Below are 17499 nucleotides of genomic sequence, written 5' to 3'. Positions count from 1 at the left end.
TCCATCCATCCATCCATCCATCCATCCATCCATCCATCCATCCATCCATCCATCTGCACCAGCTGAGTGAAGCAAGCACGCATGGGAGGACTTACTGTTGCAGTTCTTAGAAATTTAAAGCATCAGTCAAAAATTGTGTTATGAATACGAAAAAAAAAAAAACGTATATAAGTCACAGGACTGACAAATCTATGCAAAAAAAACCTGTGACTTGTACGCCGGAATATACGGTAATTGTCTATGAAAGCATAATTGGGGGCATGTAGGAGTTTAACATTAAACACTTCACTGTATATTAATTCACCTCCCAGTTTGTAGATTGATGGTTCATTAATTAGCTTTGTCTGCTTATGACGTGTTTTATGGTAAACATTTCCTGCCTTACAGTTTGCTATGCAGACAGATTTCCATCAGTTTATTTGACAGAAGGTTACTTAATGAATTTGACTGACAGTTTTCATGTAATTGTGCTTGTCGTACTGAAATGAGTCATACCTGTCCACAGCAGCTCTCAGTCAGAGTCAGACCCTGAATCTGAGCCTGCAGAGAGCCCAGCTCCTCCCTGAGCCCAGTTTCTCTGCCGTCCAGAGAATGCTGCATCTGCTCTTGGCCGTCCATGTGCTCCCTGTGGCACTGCCTCTTCACCTCCCCAATCTTCTCATCACAGTGGCTTTCCAGGCCAGTTAGACGATGTTCAAAGCCATCCAGGATCTCAGCCCTCACCTCAGCCAGTTTGGTGTGCAAGATCTCATCCACAAAAGAGGTGGAGTCTGGACCATAGATGGGTTTGCCTCCAACTCCTTCCAAAAGTGTCTTCAGCTGACCATCATGGCCCAAGACCATTCCCTAAAGAGTCACATTAAGAAGATGATACAGTAAAAGCAGCATCTGATACAGATGTAACAGGACTTGTCCTTCTTTCTTGATAAAGTACCTGAATTTCCTCCAACATGTGAGTTTTGGCTCGCAGCTCGTCCCTCACTTCTGTCACTCTCCCTGCTATGTCTCCAAATCCAGCAAAGGGCTGTCCTCCTTCCAGACCATCAGGACTCCCGACTGGGAGCACACCAAATCCCACGGTGGAGTCGTGCACCTGAGGAGCGTTGGGCAGCAGCGACACCAGCAGCTTGTTGGTGTCCTCCCGGAGGGATGTGCGCAGCCGCTCCTCAAGTCCAGCCACCACTCCACTGAGGGTATCCAGACCCTGAGTTAGGCGACGCAGATCCTCCTCCATACGGTCCAAACGGTCACCAGTGACTCCTGATACTTTGGTACCTGGGATTTTAAGACAAACAGAAAAACACAGTGAGGTGACTGGCAGCCACGTTCCTCAAGACTTAATAAAACCCAGGTGGAATCAGATCTCACCAGTGTTGGGTTTTCCTCTCCCAGCAGGCAGCTGTCCTGCGATAACGTCAGGGAAGGGTTTGCCCGGCTCCAGCCGGCCTCCTCCAGGCTTCTGGTCCACAGGGGGTCTGGGGCCGTGGGGAAAACCTTTCACACCTGGACGATGGGGGAGACTCGGCCCTATGATGTCAGGCAGTGATGTAGGTCCATCATAGCATGTTTCTCCAGAGAAACCGGGGCAACATCTCCACTCAAGCTCCGAGACTGTCTTGAAACCCACCTTGTACTTCGGCTTAAAGAAAGTCCTGTACCTGAAGAAAGGAACATGAAAGTGTTTGTGTCAAAGAACCAGCAAGAGGGTTTGTACTGTCTCTAGTGTCTTTTTTTTTTAAACAAATTCTGCCAGGAGCACTAAGGGATGGGAAGATAATGCAAAAATGGTGGATGAAGTTGTTCTTTACGGGATTAAACATGGATTATAGGAAGATTAGGAGATTAAGATAAAGTATGGCATAAAAGACATGGCTTCAGAGGGTTGGATGCAGGTCAGCACCTCCAACTTTGATATTATCTTGTTTAACATCAAACTTCCCCGCTTCACTTAGAACACACACACACACACACACACACACACACACACACACACACACAGAGAGATTTAACGTTTGTTTTTGAAGATAAAATCCACTTTAACGTTCCTCTGTGTGTGGGTTTTTCAAATGCACATTACACGGATGAGAAATAACAAAAATAATCACATCCACCGCAAAACAGTCAAATCTGAAGGATTCTTCAGAATGTCAATAACAGGCTCTACACTGTAGACTGGAAAATAATCCACCTACAATGACAAACACCTTCTTTTATGTTCATGCTATAAATTCACAAAAGCAGAAGACCAGGTGAAAGACAAAAAGACCACAGTGGAGCTGGAACTATTATTATAGGCAACATACACATTTTTTATGTAAAGATAAATTTATTGTTTTCCTCCTCAGATCATATTCAGTTCAGAAAACAATCTTTTCTCTTCCAGTGGAATCTGCTGAAGACCAGCGGAATAGAAGCAGTTCATCATCTTGCCACTAGAGGGCAGCACTAACACACTGCATGTTTAAAAGTTGGTTCTGGCTTCCAGTTTGGCGTAAATAAAGCCCTAACTTATTTTAAATCTCACAGTAAATCGTTTTGTGTTCACTGGTATGACTATAAAACAGATTTTCAGGGTTTGCATGTTGTTGTTCAGAATGATGGACTCACATGACAACAGGACATTTCTGGCCCCAGATGCACTTGGTGGTGTATTCTGCATTCACAAAGGTTTCCACTCCTTCCTGCATGATGCATGTGACGTTCTTCTGGACCATGTATGCACAGTGGTTTCTGTGGGAGTAAAAAGGGTTTATGTTGAAAACATTCAGGTTCTTCTGATGGAACATGTCAGCAGAGCTTGTTCCACTCTGTGCGTCTGACAAACAGTTAATGGTGAAGAACAGCTTCTACATTCACAAGTGAAATGTCAGTGAGTGAAACACTTGTTTAGGACTTATTGCATCTTTTGTAGTGGTTTTATTTGCATGCTATTTCTTCTTTTATTATTATTATTTTTTTAAGGTTGGTGTGCAATTAACCTCTGATTTGTTCCACATCTCCTCTTAACTCATAAAAAAATAAGCATTTTAAACATTCTTCTTCTTTCGACTTGTCCTTCTTCAGGGGTCACCACAACAAGTCATCCTCCTCCATCTCACTCTGTCCTCTGCATCCTCTGTCCTCACTCCAACTACCTCCATGTTGTGTCTTGCAACTGTTACCAAGCGTTCTGTAAGGATCTGCATCAATCTGATGACACCTGCACATGCATTTGGTGTGATTTACTCCAGTTGTGTTAAAACAATCTCATCAGGTCAGGTCTACTGACATTTTTTATCACATTATATATTTACTTCAATCTCATCAGCTACCTGTTTGATGCAATAATTGCAGTTTGCTTGATTTTTTTCTACGCAAATCAGCAAAACCGTTTTTTGAAAATTTGCAATGGCACCATTACTGTAAAAAAAAAGCAGTGTAACAAATATATTTTTATGGACACCAACACCACCCATAAAACCTCTAACTGAGATCAAACATGAAACTTGCTGAGACATTTACTCTGAGTGAAGCTGCAGTAATGCTGCAAGCACGCCCCATGTTGCTCCAGGTTTCTTCAAGCTCCAGCTGGTGAAAAATGCCTTAATCTGCCTTTGTTTCTTGCTGATTTACTGCCAAGTTTATATTACAATGCTAATCCAAAAACAACAGATCTGTCCATGATGATAATTACGAAGAATATTGAGTTCATAGAACACAATTGGATTCATTCAGTGTTTCTGTCATTTGGATTTGGTCACACACAGAAAGTCATGCTACATGATGAGCTGAACGTGTGGTTTTGTTCGTATCCTGAGGGCAAATGTGAGAATGTGCCATTACTTTTATCAAAAATATCTCTTTTTTAAAATCAGCTCAATGATTCTCAAGAAGGTCATTTACACATGAATAGGTTTTTAAAGCCTCTGCTCTGCTAAATGGTGAGTTTGAGACGTGTATTACACAATCAAAAGAAAACTTTGAAGAGGTTCTCCATATTTTTACTTTAGTGTTTCTGCTTGATGTTAATACTTGTATTAAGGAAAGATGCAGTTTTTCCTGTTGGTTTCATTAGATGTGCTGTGACTCCATCTCTATGCTGTTATAACTTATAACTAGTACTCACTACCAGCTTGTGCATGCGCATATTAGACTTTTTCCATATTTGTGTATTCTGCTTCTTTTTTGATTATTTCATATGTATTTTTTCTGTACGATGAGAAAATGCTACTGCATGCCACAAAGTTCCCCCCTGGGATTAATAAATAAATAAATAAATAAATATCTATCTATCTATCTATCTATCTATCTATCTATCTATCTATCTATCTATCTATCTATCTATATATATATATATATATATATATATATATATATATATATATGTAAATGTTATATCTTTGTCATGCAGAGGCCTGCAGTATATTTTTATAAACTGCTTGCACCAACAATAATGTATTATTTTTGCTCTTAATCAGAATTAATGACTCAACACAGGAATATCACAGATTCAGCCGTGCCACATGCTCAACTACGCTCCGACACATTACAGCTTCACTGGTGCTTGTTGCATCACTCTGGAGTTGGACCTTTTCTGTTTTTCTGATGCTCTTCCCTGCCAGTGCAGCTATAGCAACAGCTAAATGTTCCTCTGGCCTCTGTGCAACACAGGAAATGATGATCGAGGCTCCTCAGACTCACACGTGAAGGATTTTTTACATTCAGAGGGGAGCGTTTAGCAGCACATCATGCGGTACTTAACATTGCTCCGCAGCTGTTTCAGGGAAAACAGTGGTGTAAGATGCTGAGGGGAGGGCCATGGGCTTGGGGAGGGTCATGTTAACAGGTTCAGGGTGCTAACAGTGAGGAAAGCCAGTTGGAGTTTCTGGGGAAACATTGCAGCTTGCTACAAACATGTGACTCTGCTGACAGTTTATTTGTGTGCCACTGCTCGGCCCGTACGGACACGCGTTAATGGCAGCAGAAGGAAAAGGGCAGGAGCTGAATGACAGAGCTCCTTTCAGCCCAGGCTGACAACCTGCTGCCAGGTCAAGCATTGTTAAGGAAGAAGGAGTTATAACCTGCTCTTATGTGGTATGATGGCAGCACTTAAAGCACGTTCAGGTCACACGGGCGGTTGCAGATGGTTGCTGCGGATGATTTTCTGAGTGAAGCAGAAACATGAGAAACATGACAACAGTGTTCACCGTGAATACTGTACATGAAATGGAAACTAAACGCTAAAAGCAGAAGTTTAGACTTTTCCAGGTGGGGTTTTGTGGAAAAGCCATGAGCATTTATTATCTTACCTGTTGTAGATAACTCTTTGAACAATCTCTAACAGCTAGTCTGAGTGGATTGCTGCTGTTCTGCAACAACATTTAACAACTTCTACTCTGCATTCAATTTCTTTTTACTTCAAGTCTTCATCTCCATCTTCTACCACTCATCTGTAGTCAGGATAATAGTCTTTGTTTACAATTATTTATAGTTTTTTATGGTTATAAAAATGTTGTTCTAAGAGCCATCAACAACAGGTAACATGCTGATAGCTAATAGGCTTTCCAAAGATCACAAGTCTTAACTTTTAATGTGACAGTGGTAATGGTAGTCTTAATGGGAGTTAGGGTCAGCTTGTTATGCTGCTATAGGCTTAGACTACTAGAGGACAAATTAACTTCATTTCCTTTAATGAATTGTAAAATTTTAATAGTTTTCATTTGATACCATTTCTATATTAACATGTGATTCTTGACTTGCCATTGTGTATCTATTCTTCTCATGCTCAGCCGGTCGAAGCAGATGGCCACTTGTCCTGAGCCTGGTTCTACTAAAGGTTTCTTCCTCATGAGGGAGGTTTTCCTTTCCACTGTCGCCTTCATGCTTGCTCAAGATGAGAGTCTGTGATGGAGTTAAATTCAACGCAGTCTGCTCCTCACATAAATAATGTTATTAACATACTTTTTTTCATATATGAATGTTTCTGTTCAGTGCCCTGAGATGACTTCTGATGTGACTTGGACATATATAAATAAACTAAATTGAATTAAATGTGTTGCGTTGCATTCTTTCTGGCACTCATTAAATTCTCAAATAAATATTTTCCCTCGTGTGCTGCTAATAATTAGCTTTAAGGCTACTTTCTTTCTTTTCTGGACCGCACTTTAAGATCCTTTTTTATTGCTACTTAGAAAGTTTAACGGTGATCCCTCCATGTACTTGTCATCTGGTGGTTCGTTTGCCTCAGAGAACGTTTACAGAGACAAAAACCTTTTACTTAAACCCTCCACTCTTTTTTAATCAGGAGTTAGCATACTTGCTGAGTACTCAATGTAATTTAACAGCAACGCTTTGTCAGACGGACAGAACAGGTTTACCATTTTCTGTTTTATTTTAATTTTTGTGAAAGATGAGAAAACCTAAAAGCACAAACCTACTTGTGACGGCGGACAGAAAGCAGATTAGTGAATGTCTGAGCACAGTGAGCGTGTGACCCTTTAACCAGCTCTGATCTGGGAGGTGAAAAACATCCATTTTGATTGATTTTAGTCCTTTTGACTGAGGCGGACCTAAAACTAACACACAATGAATGAAAAGTGCAGAAATCCATTTTCTGTGCATGGGTTTCTGTTTCTCACACTATGCGCCTGCTTTCACCGACTTGTCCGTGTCATTTAGGAGCAGTATTTCATCCTGAGTGTCTCGCAGACATGTGGGGTAGAGAGCTGGGATAAATCCTGCCTTTCTGCTCTGCAGCGTCAGTCAGGGCAGCAGCAGGTCATCTCCGCCGCTGTGCAAAAACAGATTTCTAGCAGAGCGGATGTTGAGTTTCAACTTGAAAGGTGACAATAAGCTGCCCAGACTACACAAACCTGTGGCCAGAAATACAACCTCTGGATGTCAGAGTGCTCGTATGTGAGTGCTGTGTTGAGTTTTTTGTTATTGTTTCAGCCATGTCCAGCTGCTGAAGGATAGGTGAGAACTTTGTTTTGGCTGTGTGTGTGTGTGGGAAGAACTCCATCTGGGAGAAGTCTGTGCTAATCTTGGCTCTATGAAACAAAAAAGGATAATAAGAAGGAAAAAGCTGATCTATATCATCTTAAAGAAATTGGAAAAGGATGAAAACAGAGAGCTGAGTAAGCATATTCTGGACTTCTCAGACTTCACTCTTGAACTAATATAGCACTAGGAGAAATACAAACGGTGTCTTGTGTTTGCCTGGACACTTGTGCATGACAAGCAGGAATGAGACCTACAATGATCAAGTCTACTTCCTGTATGACTTTTGAAAATAACCAAAAAACAGAACACTCTGCTAGATTACCATAGCAACATCCTCAAAAACATTCCTGTCCAAATCTCAGAGCTTCACTCTTTCCTTCCTGTTTGACAAGAATATAACTTTTTCTTCCTAAAGACCCTCGGGTTGACCACAGTTTTACGGTAAAAGGGGATTTTTTCCCCCTTCTTTGTTTCGTAGAAAACTTTTAAAAGTATGTGACTCATGTCACAACAACTGCAGTGGATGGTGACTCAAACACAGGCAAAGACAAAGCTGCTGGGCAGATGATTCCAGGAGTTGTTTTTTTTTTTCTTGAACAACAAAATTGAAACAGATTAACCGCAACTATGAAGAAATTAAATCAAAAGCAAAAAGTGAACAATAGAAAGCAGCAACGATCTGACAAAAAGCAAAGCAAAGCTAGTTAGTAATACACTTTGAGAGAAGCCTTTGAATAGCATGCAGGTGTGCTGATAAACTGAGAACAGGTGTGAGGCAGAAACTGAAAGTAAATGCAACTACAGGAACAAGTGGGAAAACATGGCAAAACAAATAGAAAACTGACTGGGAGAATTAATTTAATACAATTGGCATCTGCAAAACATGAACATGGAAAATACACAGAATTGATTTCCCTCCATGTTTCCACTCTAACTTTATTATTGCACAGTTAAAATATATATTTTAAAGGCACTAATAAAAGTTTAAAAATGAACCAATGTTCAAGGTACCCTGTTTGTAACTTTTTAGTGTACAGTGGAATTGACAAAAGCAACAAAGTTTGATTTCCAACTGTGTTTGCAGCTCGAGGGGGGCTTTGCAGCAACAAGAGGACATGGATTCTGGTAACACATGAGCTGTGGTCCAGTTTGTTCTGAGGAACAGGCTTTTAACTAATGATGGATCTACTAAACACAGAGCAGTGTTAGGTTTAATCTGCCTTAAAAGTTTATTTTTATTATCCAGCCTTACTTGGTCATGGTTAGAAGAAAAGAGTGATTTTTGTTTAAAATGTCCTTTGTTGACCTTTCATGTTGGAAAATGATGCTGCAGGACGTATTAAGCGTATCTTTTTGTTTTACAAAAATGTTCAGGCAAAGACTTTGACGAAATAAGGTTCTGACCAAGGTTCAGGTCACACGCTAAGGGCAGAACTTCTCCCATGCAACTGTGAAACTGGACTTAAACTCAAACCTTTAGATTGGACACGCTTTGTACATGTTTCCTAAATTAGTTAAAATCAGTCTCTGCCACCATAACCTTCTGTTCACTGAACTGGTGATCTTTGGATGTGGCCTTTTCCACATCACTATTATGGCCACTTGGTTTTCAAAAAAAACACTTGCAACCTGTCCAGAGTGAACACCGCCTCTCACACAGTGATTGCTGGACATGGGCACCAGCGACCCTCGTGACTCAAAATGGAAGAAGCGGGTAAAGATAATGGATGGATGGTTTTCAAAAAAGTCTTTAGGGACAACTGTCACAAAGTAAGACAAAAACTCCATCCATCATCTTCCACATGTTCCGAAGTCTGGTCGGGGTGCAGCAGCTTGAGCAGGGAGGTTCAGACATCTCTTTCCACATCCACCTCTTCCAGCTCGTCCGGGAGGATCACAAGGTGTTCCCAGGCCAACCCAGAGACATAGTCTCTCCAGCGTGTCCTGGGTCTTCCCCAGATTCTCTTCCCAGTCAGACATGCCCAAAGCACCTCCCTAGAGAGGCGCCCAGGGAGCATCCTTAGAAGATGCTCGAACCACCTCAACAGGCTCCTCTCGACGTGGAGGAGCAGCGGTTTTACTCCGAGTCTCTCCTGGATAACTGAACTTCTCACCCTTTCTCTAAGGGAGAGTCCAGCTACCCTGCAGAGGAAACTCATTTCAACCGTCTGTATCAACGATCTCATTCTTTCGATCACTACCCAGAGCTCGTGACCATAGGTGATGGTAGGAACGTAGACTGACCGGTAAACAGAGAGCTTTGCCTTACAGCTCAGCTCCCTCTTCACTACAACGGACCAGCACAGCGTCCACAATACTGCAGACGCTGCACCAATCCGTCTGTCAATCTCACGCTCCATTCTTCCCTCACTCGTGAACAAAACCCTAGAGATACTTGAACTCCTCCACTTGAGGCAGAACCTCACCCTCAACCTGAAGAGAACACTCCAACATTTTCTGCTTGAGGACCATGGCCTCAGATTTGGAGGTGCTGATTCTCATCCCAGCCGCTTCACACTCAGCTGCGAACCGCTCCAGTGAGAGCTGGAGATCACGGCACGATGACGCCAACAGGACAAAAACTTGTCATGTAATGTTAAATCTGACTCACTAAGCTCAGAAGAATTGTCTAAAGTCTTTCTTGAAAGGCCGATCGTTGCAACACACAGGGCATGTTCTTTGCGCTTTGCCAAACAGCTCATTTCATTATAAGGTTTTACACTTTTTACAAATGCACACATTTTATATATTTTTGTCATGTTTTAACATCCTTACAGTTTGAGACCTCTTGAAAATTCTACGAAAACGCACACACACAAAATGAAGAAAATCTAATTGGTCCACACCCTTGATGAACCACCCAGTTCATGCTATCTTTACCTTCATACCCAAACTATTATCTTGTTAGTGCGTGACATTTTTTTAACCTGCGGTCCGATCCCACGGTAAATATTTCCAGTATAGGATGACAGTTTTACAGCATCCCAGGGGAAAAGCAGAATTCCCATTTCAGATTCTTGAGTGGAGAGTCAAACCTTGCACCTCCACCTTTGTCTGACCCAAAACACTCATCTTTCAGTACCACTTCTCAAAACTTTGCTCTCCGTTTTAATTTGAAACGTGAAAACTGCAGGTAATCTCTGTTTAATGATTTATGCATACCAGTCATACTTCTGTCTGGGTCGCTAATATTTTATTTTCCCTTCCTCTGTTGATACTTAACCCCCCAACCCCCCATTGTGCATCACCTTACCACTGCTCCCTCCACTGCCTTGCTTATTTTGACACTGTGTCACTAGTGGCTCACCTTTCTCTTTATGGACCACACTCTCACCTGCAGGGGGCCCTGACTGTTTGAACCCCGGCCAATGCTGTCAGCTCTGACAGATTTATGACCGGTGTGGGACAAATAGCGAACCATTCAATCTTTTATAAGACATTTAATAGCCGTGTCTATAGGCTAACAAAGCTCTTCCAGCCTCCAACTCCCCCACCCCCTCCCATCTCTTTTCATATATGCTTTTAATGATGCCTATTTCTAGCCAGCTGGCATATCTTAAGGCTCCATACTCTGAGTTGACTGAAGTTCCTGTTGGATAATGACTGAAGTTAAAGATACTCCCAGCTCCAAGACCTACTGGGGATTCCTTTGGTATTCAGAGAAAAGGTCAGCCAAGCCAGCTTTCATTATTCTAGCTGAGAGGCAGACCATCACTTACATGCTCTTTAATTTTTTGTTGAGCTGTCCAGTCATTGCGCAAGCACACAATGAATATGTGCGTATGAACACGTTGATTAAAGTTTTTGTTATATCAGCAGTTAGTTGTTGAAATTACAGAATAGTACAATCTTCTAGGATGCTTGATTGTTTATGCTGATGAGAAAGAGACTAAAATGCATGAAGAAAAATATAAATGAGAAAGAAAAGAAAACAATTGCACTTATCCCTAGGCATTTCCCAAAGCACTTAATCTGCTTTTCTCTCTGCGCTTTTTGAAAACAAAGTTTTTCGAATAGCCTTATGTAGATTAGCGAGACTCACTGTAGCTACTGTGTTCACAGTAAAACCCTTCGGCGTATAAATAACACAAAGTATAGAAAGTGCTGGGAACAATATTCAATTTGAAACTTCTAAAACAAAAAAAATTATAGTTTGCAATGTCCATATTTTATTTATGAGGATTGTTGCTCCCTTGTTTGGTCTGTTTCCTGCCTTCATGTTATTAACGTATGCCATCCACCTGTTGTCTCTCCCAGGTGTTTGTCCCCGTCAGTAATTAGTGTGTGTGTGTGTATATAAGTCTACATTTCCTTGTAAGCTGGTCATTGTATGTGTTCCCCCATGTCAAGCTCTGCTCCTTTTATTTTCCTACGTGTCTTCCACTCGGGTAAGTTTTGTTGCCACGTCAGCGTTTTTGTTTTGTAAAAATAAATTATATGAATTTTTTTACGCCTCCGAGTTCCCTGTGGTCCATCTGCACCATTCGGTTCAACTTTAAAACCACTGCACACGACAATTTATGGAAGAATGACACAAGTTGAAGCCAGTAAGGGATACCTTAGTTTGTCATTCTGCAGCATGAATATCATCAACAAGCAGCAACCCTAATGCAGATACAGCTCCACCAAACTAAAAATGTGACATGGTTAGTCACTCCTATAAAGTTTAAGTATTTTTGTTTTGTACTTGAAAGAAAAAAAAAGATTCAAGCATTGTTTTGTTGCATTTGTATCTTTTAGCTTTTTAGAACAACTTCTTTTAATATGAAGTACGTCTTACTGACTCAGTTTCATCTTACACATGATGTTTCAAGCAAAATAAATTTGTTTAAAACAGCCAATCACTGCAACGGTCGCAAGCTGCTGCTTTGCACTGCAAAGATCCTGATTTAATGGAAGAAATCTTTTTAAGGTAATGTAATGCCCCTCCTTTGTTCTCCCTGACAACATACTGTATACAATTTCAGTCTGAAGAAAAACCCTGCAAGATATTTGCACACGTGCAGTTCACATCAGCTGCCGTGCAGTAATCTGAATATTAAGCTTTCTAATCAGTAAAACAGAGAAAGATGTTAGAACCATGCTAGAGAAAACAGAAATTATGAAGCGGTGCCGCTGAATTTTCTCCAAAACATAAAGTTGTTCATGTTTGACATTCACTCTTCATTATAGGTGGGTCTTTTTGTGTTTCAACAGTGGAAAAAAAAAATCTTATATAAAAACCGTGAGATGACGCCAAAGCAACAATAAACTATGTTATCAGTGAGCAATGCAAAGTTTCCCTTTGCCAACTTCTGCATCACAAATGGCGACTCCCAGTAACAGTGATGTCAGAGCACTGGTCATGTGTTTGTGTCTCTGCTAGTCATGCACGTCCCGCTTTTTTGTAACATTTAGAGTTCTGTTCAAGCGGCACATCATAAAACAGAAAGGGCAGCTGGACCGAGACTGCAGCAGTTTTGTTTGGACCGGCATCTGTACCACTTTCGTGCATGAAAAATCTACTTCCTGTATGACATCTTTAATCGACAACACGAACCGCAATGAGTTTCAGATGCAGGTACAAACAGCTAGTTCACTATTGGCGCCACAACTCGCTCACACCATGACCAACAGTTAAGCATATTTCCAGCTTAAAGTGTTGAAGCTAGAAATATGAACCAAATCAGGAAGAAAACTTGGGTGATCATGTCTTCATTTACAAACACAATACAAGCACAATGAAATTTTCTAATTGACGCTAATTGACTTGTAAATGTACTGCAGCAGTTTATGTCAGGGGGTCCTGCTCAGTCTGCATGGCTGCCCTGTGGTCAGCCTTCCACAAACTGCAAGTGGTCCAGATGAAAAATACAGCATGGAAGTTCTTCATACGTTGAGGATTCAGCAATAATTGCAGTGCTTCTCCACCCTCGTCCCAGTATTTACATGTCAAACCAACCCAACCTATGTATGAGTGGACTGATGAAAATATCAGAGCAACTGAAGCTACTGCAAGAAAACAACTCTTTGGTTCCAGACAAAGAAAGACTGGAAGAGGAATTATTTATTTAAAGACTAATCCATCTCCACTGTTCAGCTACATTGCTTAGAGTCAATAAACTGAACGTTTATCTCGGAGTCAAGAATAACCATAAAAACTGACATAAAGAGGTGTTCAGTTGGACCAGATGAAGCTGTAGGTTTAATAAATAATTCAGGTACAGCAGCTTGGCAGCAGTCTTTGTATTCCTCAGAGGGAGATTGGTTCAGTTTCTGTTCTCCGCTGGGGAATCAAGCCAACCCATAACCTCTGACCTCTATCAACCATCTGACCTTTTCCCCCTTGACCTCTGCCCTGTACATCACTGCAGAGCACAGAGATACAACTCCAACATCATCCGTGGTGACATGCGACACATGCAGAGCTACTCGTTGACATGAAAATGTTTCTCAGTGATGAGCGTATGGTTCCTGGAGTCAGCTCTCTGTTTCACACAGGTACTCTGGTGCAACAAGTACTTGGGAGACGTTAAATAAACTCCCAATATAAAATCACCTCTGATGTTTTATTTATTTTATGAAATGAACTGACAAAACAACCATGATCAAATCTGTTTAATCGTAGGCCATTACGAGCACATTTGTCCCAAAGCTGTGACAGGTACGACGTTGTTATTGTCGAAGACGTCACCATCTTAAAAACTTATTTTTATTCTTTATATTTTGCTTTTTTTTTTGAGTAACTGGGACTATGTGCACATAATTTTGTTCCACCTCATGAACCATGTGTGTTGGAAATGACAATAAAGTTGAATTGAACTTGAACTTGAAAGACATCATCCTCTTAAAAACGATAAACTTTCTCACGAAAACAAGTGATTGCACTGATTGAAAGTAAAATCACTCTCTTCGCTTCCACAACGTAAATGAAAACTTAACATGACGTCAAAATGTCTGCCGTCCACCCACTGCAGAAACCTTTGAAACACTTCGCCACAAAAAGTGTTCTGTAAAAATGGTGCAAATACTAAGAAACAAGTGTTGGAACTGAGAGGAATCATTCACAGAACGCACGTGGACACATTCTGTTTCAGACACATCAGAGCGTGCATGTTATTTATAAGTTTGCACTGAGCAGTCAGGCTGACACCAGCTGGGCTCATATAACCGTGGAGGTGGTCTGTCGTGTCCAACGTCGTGTCCCCAGCTCTGGTTTAAACACTAGAGGTGAACTCACGGACATGTGCGATCGCTCAGTTCACTCAGAACAAACTGAAGCATCTGGTTGATCAACGGTCGTAGGATCCAAGCATGGAAACTGTTTAAAAAAAATCCATTTAAAAGTAATACTGGATTTAAAAGGTAAATAAAAACCACTGTCCTTACATCTCCATGCTGCAAATGTAAGAAGTGATGTTTAAAAGACCCTCTAAAGGTCTAGATTAAAGTTGAGTTTCTGCACTGGAACAAGCTGCAAGCTTAAAACAATGTGTTTTAGTCACTAAACCTTATGATTAAATGTTTTCAGACTACTGTATAATAATCCAATGATAGGAACGAGATGGTACACAGACTGATCATTGCCCCTGATAGTTAACTTTGGCCATTTGAACATTTTGCTGAAGGTCAGTCGAGACAATGAAAAGCAACACACACAACACAAAGCAAGTTCTGTCTGCAGGCAGTTTTGAGTAACCATCGCTTAGATTGCAACAGTAAACTCTACTGTATATTTAACTTCAGAGGCTGCGTTGTATAATCTGTGCAATGTTTCACGAGTTTGATGTTTAAATTCTTGCTGCCTTGCTAATTGCTCTACATCAGTCATTATCTGACAAATGTTCAGTCCGTGAGCCGTGTAACTTTAAAACAGCTTGCTCTGTTTTCTGCAAAGCCAAACACTGGTCACCACCAAACGTACACTGAATATTTGTATAATGCTCCTTTTCTGCACATGTTATGTGTTAAAACAGTTAGGATGTTTGTGGGGTGGATGTAAGACGGTTCAAAAGCTTTTGTACACAGTTTAAATGCAATTACTCCTTTTTCCAATGAGTAATATTCTGTAACTACTGCTACTCTTAATGATGACTATTTGACCATTTAAAGCAAATGGAGCTCAGATCTTTTGAAAAGGGGTTCTGTGGAAAAGTGTGAAATGACCAAGGCAGCATGGGGGGATTAAAGTCAACCTGCCACCAACACTCCTCTAATCGCCAAACAAGGTAGTAACAATGAGCATACGAGAGAGGAAGCCTGCTTCATGGCTCCTCGGTGTGATGGGGTGATGACAGACGGACTGTGTGTCCAGCTGTCAGCAGGATTTACAATGTCCAACACTGATTTTAAGCGTAACATTGCACTTCAACACCACAGAGTTATACTTCAGGCCAATTTTACCAGCTTCATCAATGGATGTGCACATCTTTGCAGGGCATGAGTTGCTGTTTATGAACGTTCAGAGGCAGGGGGTTTCATTTTAATGGCCATGCTGCCCAACTTATTTGTGAAAGAGCTCATGAAGAAAGCCTCAAGTTGGTGGAAAAAGAGTTAAAAACTGAATAAAGTAACCCTGCTTCCAAAAATCGAAACGATTCATCTAAGTTAAGAACTAAAGATGTGACTGAAATATGAGAACAATGAAGATAAATGTGAAAGAGCTTTTTGCATTGTGAGTGAGAGATGCTGGACAGTCTGTTCAATGAAGATGAACGTATATGGCAGATTATTTGGTGCTGGGCAATCAGCAGCCTTCTGTGGCAGCTGGAGGAGAGCAGCAGGTAGCTGGGGAGCTGTCCAAAGATATAACAGCTCTCGAGGGAAGCCAAGCAAAAGAGATGAGGAGGAGGACAGGGAAAGAAAACCGAGAGAGAGCAACAGGTCAAACATCCACATGTTCTTATTTTTATTTTCACAGCTCATTTAACTTCTGTTGATACTGAAAGAAGCATGAAATATTTGCGTTATTGCTTTAATATTGATTGACGACCCATTGGGCCACTTCCATTTGGCAGCTGTGCTGTCAGTTTTGTCCTCCCCTCCCTTGCAGTTCCCTGTGACCCTGAGGGATCCCAACCCATTCACTCTGCTACTCCGTAAAAACCAGGACAGTGGTTTGGGTTTTGAAACGCAGCGTGTGATTGTTGCCCTGTAATGTTTATCCTCAGCCACAGATGGTTTTTATTTATAATTCTCTTAATGTGAGCTGCAGAAGAGGGATGACTTGGAGTGAAACAGACGCTGAGCATCAATTCAGGGATCCACAATCCAATTTATTTAATAACTGAAACCTTATTTCAGAAACACGCAGGTGACAGGGGTTTCTAAGGAATGCAAATAGCATGAGGTGGCTACAATTTATAATCCTGTCATCTTGGAAAAGGGAAATAAATAGTGCAGTAGTAGTTTTGCCATGACCAAATAGACAGCACTTACTTGTGACGGGTCATAGGCTTGTTTGGTGAGTAATGAGGACTGAGTCCAGCTTTGTAGAGGTTGTATCTGTTTCCATAGAAAGGGTTGATGTGGCCTCCATACAGAGTTCCTTTACTATCCACCACACAGAGCAGCTGTCCCAGGAGAAAGATCAGTGCAGAGATTTGGCACAACTTGGTCCACATTGTTTGTTCTTTTTGGTCCTGACTAGTTCCAGAGTCTGAGAGATGCAGAAACCCGGTGATGAAACAACTTTAGGGTTCCTCAGGGTTTAAAGATGCTCCCCAGTACAGTTAAAGTCCTGCTTTCTTCAGTGGACCCTGAAGGCGACATGGAGCCCGGACAGCTAAAGCATCATCAGAAGCATCTTGACCTGTCAGCTTTCAAACTGACACAGAAAAAAAAATTTAATAAAATAAAAATGGAGCTCACAGGACAGAAAATCAAAAAAGTCTGTGAACCTGAAGAGAGAAAGGAAAGAATGAAGGCAAAGCAAACAACCCAAAGGTGTTCAGGAGGAGGGGAGAGGAGGAAGAGGAGAGCAGTAGAAAGAAGAGAATGAGGGTAGAGAGTGTGAGCGCCTCAAAAGTTTAAGCTTCATATGCACACACACACTCACACACACACACACACGAGTCCTGCAGACGAAGCTCAACCCTCCATGAAATGTGCACTCTGTATGAGTAAGGGTGTGTATTGTTTGTGTGTGTGTGTACGTGTGCAAGAAGCAGCGTGCTCTGCTGCCTCTGAAGGGGCAGGCAGACAGCCTCTATTTGCATATCCCACCCCAACTCTGTCTGGCTTCTCTGCACGTTGAGGGGACGGGCTGATGTTACTTCATGATACATTTCTTTTTCACTTCAACATCAGCAATAATTTTAAAGCAGATTAAAACTCCAAATTAGTTTGCATTGAACTCTAATCCTCATTGTCTCACTTATTTTTTGTCTGCTTAATCCATAAAAGTTTCAAGATTTTTGCCCATTTTGAAATAAATCTCGTCCTCTCCGTCTCGTTTCCAGGAGCAGCTGTGCATCAAAGTGACACCCTGGTGTGCAGCACCATGTGTGGAGCTGGGGTCAGCCGAAACGTTGCCGAGCC

General features: G+C 41.4%; 1 protein-coding gene across 1 annotated transcript in view; it reads right to left on the bottom strand.

Annotated features, from left to right (window-relative positions):
- Positions 1-16583, bottom strand: part of LOC119416889 (EMILIN-3) — an 18240-nt gene extending 1657 nt beyond the window's left edge. The window contains exons 1-5 of the mRNA XM_037684082.1: positions 16399-16583; positions 2608-2730; positions 1369-1658; positions 935-1275; positions 496-846 (exon numbers count right to left, since the gene is read on the bottom strand). Of these exons, the coding sequence (XP_037540010.1) occupies positions 496-846; positions 935-1275; positions 1369-1658; positions 2608-2730; positions 16399-16583 (1290 nt within the window). The remainder of the gene's footprint in view (positions 1-495; positions 847-934; positions 1276-1368; positions 1659-2607; positions 2731-16398) is intronic.
- Between the last annotated feature and the right edge of the window lie 916 nt (positions 16584-17499).

This window comes from Nematolebias whitei, chromosome 11 (genome assembly GCF_014905685.2).
Source record: "Nematolebias whitei isolate Nwh7 chromosome 11, NemWhi1, whole genome shotgun sequence".
Classification (NCBI taxonomy): Eukaryota; Metazoa; Chordata; class Actinopteri; order Cyprinodontiformes; family Rivulidae; genus Nematolebias; species Nematolebias whitei.
Note: the sequence above shows the minus strand (reverse complement) of the source record. Positions and strands in the feature narration are given on the sequence as shown.